Here is a 7,254-nt window from a genome sequence, read left to right on the forward strand (position 1 = left end):
TGGCCCCTACAATAACTGTGTACCTACAACGAAAAACCTTTGCCGTCGTCAGAGTAAAAATGTGATCTATCTTTAAGCAAACATTTCCGTATCCCCTTTCCAAAGCATATCTTGCTATAAATATCCTAAAGCTCAGCATTTACGAACTGATGCCAAACATCCTTTTACTCATAGCATGTTGAAGAGCCTTATAGTACAACGATATCACTTCACTCTATAATAAAATCGTATCCCCAACATAAAGTGCGTTCGAGTGTCGAAAATAGTTGGAATTCTCCAATATTCCAAATATTTTCATAACAGAGCAAAATGTAGGTCGGATCCTATATTAAAAATATAGTTAAACTAGAAATTGTACTTTCATTTATATATTCTATCGTGTGGGTTGTGAGGTGGATTATCAACCTCATCAACCCTGGTGTCAGGGTAACTATTGAGCCGCCAGAAGCCTTCAGCTCATCATCATACTTTTCGGAATATCATGTGATCAGCCTGTAATGACCTATCCAAACAAGGGATCACAAAGTGATTTTTGTATTACATATTTGTGTATATCCCCACCGGTAATCGAACCCGGGACCTGATCGTGAGCCTAACGCTCAATGTGTATTCTTGAACTGCTTATTAGATAGGCAATTTATATTTATGTATATTTACAATATACGATTCAAGTCTAAACTATATTCGAGGGGGGTGAGGTAAACTTAGCTCAGTCGCTGGCGTGGAGCGGAGATTTGCCGTTCTATACGTAATATTTTTTTTGCCTTTGATGGGTTTGCTCTTGGCCCCAGACTTGCCCGAAGGCATTGACGAGGCCTAAGATGGAGCGAGCTCGCCCAGAAGGTGCCTGTTCACTTTGGCCTTGAAAATTCTCGGGTTATATGCATTTGGAAATACAGAACATGGCAGAGAATTCCACACCTTAGTAGTGCGCATTATGCACGAAAAATCAGGATTAATGCGGAATTAATGCAGGAAATTATTCCTTATTCTGGAGAATAAAAATAGTCCAACACCTTGGGGCGGCCATTACCTTTCAAACGCAAATACACTTACTTACTTTAATTTCCAAAGAACCGTTAGAAGAATCTCCGAAAATCTCCTCTTAACCAAATTAGCCGTGATATCGCCGGCATAATTGAAAAAGAAATCCCTTGACAGTTCCCGGAAAATTATCACTTTCCCGTCCCTAATAGCGCCCGGGGAAACGGGAATCTATTAATACCCGGGATTAGTTAGTTTTTGCCAGTGTCGTCTGGTAATAAGATTCTACGTGTTTGCTGATCATAAAAATTATATCTTTCTGTTGTACTAGGTTCGTAAAAATCTCTAAAATATCTATTTCTGCCTCTGTGGTGTACCTGTCTGTCTGTGTCTGTGATGTCCGGGGGTAATAAATATTTCTTTCTTTTATAACTTTAACGAGCTGTAGATTTTCATACCTAGTTAATAAATATTACTCATTAAGGAGCAGAGCTTTTGAAATTCGGACTTCAATTTAATCTTACATCTAACTTGGTCCTCTCTAAAGGCGTTAATGAGGAACTAAGACGGCCCCAGGACGCTACCAATATGGCGTCTAGTCTAGACGGTGGGAGGAGCAAACGCTGACTTTATAGCCACACTTCGGTCTAACAGCCCGAAACGCAATTACATCGAATGAGATTAAAAAGTAAAAAGATGGTAAAGGAGTGTGTATTTTTTCCCTGCCAGTAAGTAAAGAAAAACTTAGAATGGGTTCAGCACTATCGTATTGATCATTGTGTTTAGCACGAAGATAAGTTTTGTAATGAACTTCGTTGAATTTAATTAATTATTTTTGTAGAGATAAAATCAAACCACCATTGGTGGTAATTCCAGTACACACCGGCCCCGATTCCTGCTGTGCGGACACCTCCTAATTTTACTTTAAGTTATACCTGTCATTTTCTTATCCGCCGAAAAGGAAAGGGACGGGCAATCGACAAGCATAAAATTTATTTCCTATTATATGGGACTTAAGCATAGCTAGGAGTGAGTGTACATAATATAATATACTGTACACTTCTGTCTACCCCTTTAGGGGGATAGGCGTGATGCTATGAATTGCTATGTTATGTTGTTGTTATTCTCTTACTAGGTTTTCGATATAAAGTGACGATATGGAAAAATATACAAAAATGTGGACCTGAATTCAACATAATTTTTCTTTCTAAATATACTCGTTTTTAAATTTCGAAGGTAAGTATATTTTATCCACGAGCGTAATTTACATTAAATTAAATTATTCAAGAGGATAAACATTTCTTTTAAACAATTAATCTTCTCAATTTAACTTTGGGTTTCTAAATCTGCTAATTCAAGTGCTATGTAATCATTCTGCAACATCATTTTAAAACGATCGATTAAACATTACTTTTAAGTGCTTATATACATCATCATCATCTCCCAAGCATTATCCCGTTTTTCACAGGGTCCGCTTACCTAACCTAAATATTTGACAGGTCCGGTTTTTTACAGAAGCGACTGTCTGTCTGATCAATGGGCGCACTTGGTCGCGATCGACCGAGCACCGCCTTGACGGGGACCTGTGGTCGGTGGTCGGGGGACCGCCGTCCACAACATAGGTCTCGTGCTGTAGGGCTCCCCAAGTGTTTCGGGCAGCCCTCGGTGGAGGGGGAGGCGCTTGACGCGCTCCCATGGGCGCTGGGCCCTAAAGGGCATCCGCCGGCGGGGACGCGGTTGTGTGCAATTGCGGGTTACGCCAGGGCACACTCCGGCACTTCATGCAAACTGTGTTGTTTAAAAGAAACAGTGACGTACTTCCTAACTACTCTAGGCAATTCCCTAACGACTTAATTTTACCAAAAATGAGAACAGGCTTGTATAGAGATAGCTGCTACCCTATGGCAATTTATAAGTCATGTCTTTCTGTCAAAATACGAACAATGTCATGTGACATGCATTTTAGGGGAAGAAACAAACTTACCTATTGATTTCGATGATATTGTTTTTTTAAGTTTACGCGGTTATTATCATAAATTAAAATACATAATAACGGGTTCTTACGCGTTTAAAGCAGGGATGTGAGACTCCCGAAACACAGTGACACAACAGACAAAAAAAAAGAGAGAGACAGAGTGTCTAAATATCGGGAGTTTCATAGCCCTGCTTTAAACGCGGTAAAAACCCCTTATTATGTGTTTTAATTTTGATGATATTTATTGAATCTATCGATAATTTTATCACGTTGCACATATTAGAGTACTTTAAATAGGCGAGCATGCGTGAAATCTTTGATGAGAGTGGAAGAATCGAAAATGTGTCAGGATCGTAGTAAGTGGAATTCCCTGGGCTCTGCCTACCCTAAACGGGATATAATCGCGAACTTATGTTTATGTTATTGTTCCAGCGTGCGGTGATGCGGCGTGATGTATAACGACACGGAGGGGACGGCGGACGGCACTCCCGCGCACCTGCACCTCGCGCTGCTGCTCGCTCTCTACGTCCTCGTCTCCTTTATTGGGATCATTGGTGAGACATACACTATTTTATGAACACGCTCTACATTATGTTTTGGCGGCGAGGGTTTAAATTGGTCGTTCTGTTGAATACTACACTACTATATAGTTACTATTTAAAAAGCTTCCTTCTCTCTTTTAAACTTTTATTTTGTTGTGCCCGAAAGGGTCTGTGATATGATACACATATGTAACTTGTACAACTTCAAACTTGTACACCATCATAGTGTGCAAATAAAGAATATTAAATACTATTAAGAAAGAAAGAAATATTTTTTATTTTCGGACGCCACAGACACAGACAGGCATTACGTTTAACACAGGACAAAATCCACATCGAAATAAGGATGTAACACGGAGGGAGGGTCACTCCTGCGCACCTACATCTCGTACGCAGTACCTATTATCTAATCAGTGACGTTGCGCTGCTCGCTCTATCATCATCATCATCAATTTAAGAACCACGCTCTTGTCAGAGTAGCATTTTTCTCCATGCTACTTTTTTAGGGAAAAATAGAGCAGTGATTTCCCTCTTGCCTTCAGCCCCGCAGTACTCTGTCTGACGCAAGTGGGATGGCGCCCAGAGTAGTCTATATTCAATCACAAACTCAGATGACTCCGTGCTTGGAAGGCACGTTAAGTATTTAAAAGCCCATCCACCTCCACCAGCCCGCATTGGATGCTCTGTGCCTCCTGCGCACCGTGCCGGTTGTTTAATAGAGGCGTTCGTATGAGACGAGCATAGACACGTATGCGTATAATAAGCTGTTTATGTTTTGTTTACATTCAAAATTTAGGTGTATTTATGCCAACAATTTTCTCTCAGGCAATGTAAGCCTAATGGCTGCGCTGGCGTCGGCGGGAGCGTCACGCCTGCGCACGCCTCAGCTGCTAAGCGCATGCGCGGCGGATCTGCTGGTCTGCGCGGCCAGTGCGCCGCTCGCCGCTACCAGAGCCGCCAGGATACATCATCTGCCCTGCACTGTTACATTCTATATTGAGGTGAGATTTATAAAAAAAAAACGCCATTCTTCTTCTCTTTTATCTCCTTTTCTTATCGTCTTCTTAGACTAAATATGTATAAAAATACAAGGTGTGTGATACCGTACCGAACAGATTGGGGATTCAGCTCATGATTCTGAGTTAATATCAAGTGGAATTTCCCGCCACAAAATGCAGGATTCCTTTTGTGTCTTTTTTTAAATTATTTTCAATTCCACTTGAGTCATGAGCTGAATAATCCCCCTCAGTATTCGTAATGTTTTGTGGCAGTCGTTCCCGGTAGCAGCCAGCACGTTGTCCCTGGTGGCAATGGCGGCGGACCGGTCGGGCGCAGTGCGCAGGAGCCGCAACTCTTCACTCTGCGCGCGGCCTGTGATTGCTGTCGCTTTCGTATGGACCACTGCTTTCTTGTTGGGTCAGTATTTATTGATATCGCGTAGTTTTCAGGATTTTTTTCGTTCACTGTGTATGAACCACATATGAGGCAAAAAAGTTGACACTCATCGTGCATGACCCATATGTGGGGCACATTTTTTCTTGCCGTAGTGTGTCTATGTACATAAATTCCAATGTGTTTCTCGAAAAATAACAATTGACGTGAGAGGTTAATATCTAATTTTCAGTTACACAGTGAACTTTTTAAAGCGAGAAGTAGCGATGATATACATTATAATACAGATTATACAAACACAATCACACACACACCCACGCAATCCCTGTCTAACCTGAATTTTGACCTTTAAGCTACATGCCACTGGAAAGTAGAAGCTACACTAAAGTTCGTAATGAATACCACTTTTATCAGGTAACCATAGTACCTAGATGAGTGTTAGATAGGACACACACAATTTATTCATATTGTCTACTTACGACAAAAACACATTACAAAAACACTCTTTTGACTTTTGCTGCTCTCGATTGCGGTTAGCAATGGACCGGACATTCTCTATGGACAAGTGTTTTTCTGTACTCGACTTTGGCAATAATGGTTGTCTACTCTATGACGACCGGCTGCCATAAACCTGAAGAATAATGTTGAAGTTGAACTCTTTTATGACTAAAGTCAAGTAAAATGCAAAACAGTCCTTATTTATTGTTATTGGATACGGAACTATAACTTTAACGGGTGTAGAATAGTTTTAAAGAATAGCGTCAGTATGAAAGTTGTCTTACTCCGTTACAGGGGCAGCGGCAGTGACAGCAATATGTGTGACGTGGCCGCCCCTGGCCGCGGCTCACGCTGTCGTCACATACTGCTTCCCAGTGCTCGCCGTCGCCCGGTGTCACTGGACCGTCCGCGTCAAACTGACCGCGTTGTCACTGACCGCGCGCGCGGCCCACGGCGAGCTGCCCCTACCCGTCCCGCTCATGCGCAGACCCACACACGTCATCATCGTCGCCGGCGTAGGAGCCCGAGAACGCCGCGACGCCGTCGACGTCGGCGACGTCAGATCAAAGAAGAAACTCCAGCCGAGCCTCCTAGGCCCGCAACCACAGATGTCCACGTTACGCTCGCGGCGCCGCCTCGGCAACGTCCTAATGTGCATCGCCGGCATCTTCGCCGTGTGTTGGTGCCCGCACGCGGCTATAGTGATCGCCGGCGCGTTCGGGCTCCACGTCCCGGTGATGTTGGCTCAGTACGCGCTGCTGCTCGGGCATGCGCACTCGGCGCTGAACGCGGCCGCTTACTGGGTGCTGAACCGGCACGCGCTGACGGCGGCGTGCGCGGCGTGGCGCATCCCGCAGCTGCGCGTACGCGAGGAGCGGCCCTCATCCACCAACGAGGCGGCGCTCGGCGCCTTCCACCCGCGGCTCGCGCGCCCCGCGCCCTCCCCGCGCCCGCCCCCCTCCAGCTTCCTATATTGATGTCCGTCTATCTTCTAAGCTCTGTCGATCTGTGATTCCTGTCTCTCAGTGCCTCGTAGTCTACGCGAGCCCCAGCAGGAGCCCGCTCGTTTCGTCGTTATAAACGTGGTTGTTTGAGATTTTATGGAGAATAATATCCGTGAAGCAATAAAGTGTATGAAACACTTACTGTCGTTTTATTGCTGTCGTCAACGGCGACGTAAACGAACATGATGTTGTCAGTCCTTGCATGATGATGTAATATGATGCTTTGAGATTTATGGTAAGTATATCCCTTGTTTCTTGAACCTTGCAGATAAGTGTACTCTCTATCAGTTGATTGAGGGCAGACTTTTGCTCTGCAGTGGGACGCATACGAGCTATTTATGAATGTACGTAACGATATAAGTACCTACACGTAAAAACGAGACAAAACTTTCACAAACACTGTTTCACAAAATCAAACAAACGACAAAAGTCAAACCCTCAAAAGTCTGTACTTTGTGCTGCTAACAAACCCATGTTTGTGGTCTACAACCACAGACGATGTTTTTAACGATTTACATTGTGAAGCAGCTTGTATACTGATTCTACTTGTATACTATGATACTGAAAAATCGTAGCGAATCGTAGGTACTGTCACGAGTACTAATATGTATACACTTTGAAACCATGTCACATTAACTTTTTTGACAAATTAAACCGTAAGTCTCATTAAATGTCAAATATGATAGTGCGACAGGGTTCTAAAGTGGATACATGATATTGCTCATGACTGTACATAATATCGTAGTAGGTACGTATACGAGAGCAGCGTTACCGACTTAACACTGAAAGTTAGCAATTTGAGTTGGCAGTGGGCTGGCCAAAGTCTTTTCGCAACATGACTCCTTCTAGTGCCTTAGTT

General features: G+C 43.4%; 1 protein-coding gene across 1 annotated transcript; it reads left to right on the forward strand.

Moving 5' to 3' along the window:
* The first annotated feature begins 3,410 nt into the window (after positions 1–3,410).
* Positions 3,411–6,534, forward strand: LOC126375259 (galanin receptor type 2). Its single transcript, XM_050022187.1, has 4 exons — positions 3,411–3,513; positions 4,327–4,502; positions 4,773–4,917; positions 5,686–6,534. Exons 1-4 carry the CDS (start codon positions 3,411–3,413, stop codon positions 6,366–6,368), a joined length of 1,107 nt encoding a protein of 368 aa, XP_049878144.1. The 3' UTR covers positions 6,369–6,534.
* Positions 6,535–7,254: the final 720 nt, after the last annotated feature.

Source organism: Pectinophora gossypiella, chromosome 2 (genome assembly GCF_024362695.1).
Source record: "Pectinophora gossypiella chromosome 2, ilPecGoss1.1, whole genome shotgun sequence".
NCBI lineage: Eukaryota > Metazoa > Arthropoda > Insecta > Lepidoptera > Gelechiidae > Pectinophora > Pectinophora gossypiella.

Bases quoted from the DNA above. Each gene is read 5' to 3' on its own strand.
- LOC126375259 (XM_050022187.1), top strand. From the start codon at position 3,411: ATGTATAACGACACGGAGGGGACGGCGGACGGCACTCCCGCGCACCTG. The intron at 4,503-4,772 runs GTGAGATTTATA...GTTTTGTGGCAG, and splicing joins CTGTTACATTCTATATTGAG to TCGTTCCCGGTAGCAGCCAG. The intron at 4,918-5,685 runs GTCAGTATTTAT...ACTCCGTTACAG, and splicing joins GACCACTGCTTTCTTGTTGG to GGGCAGCGGCAGTGACAGCA.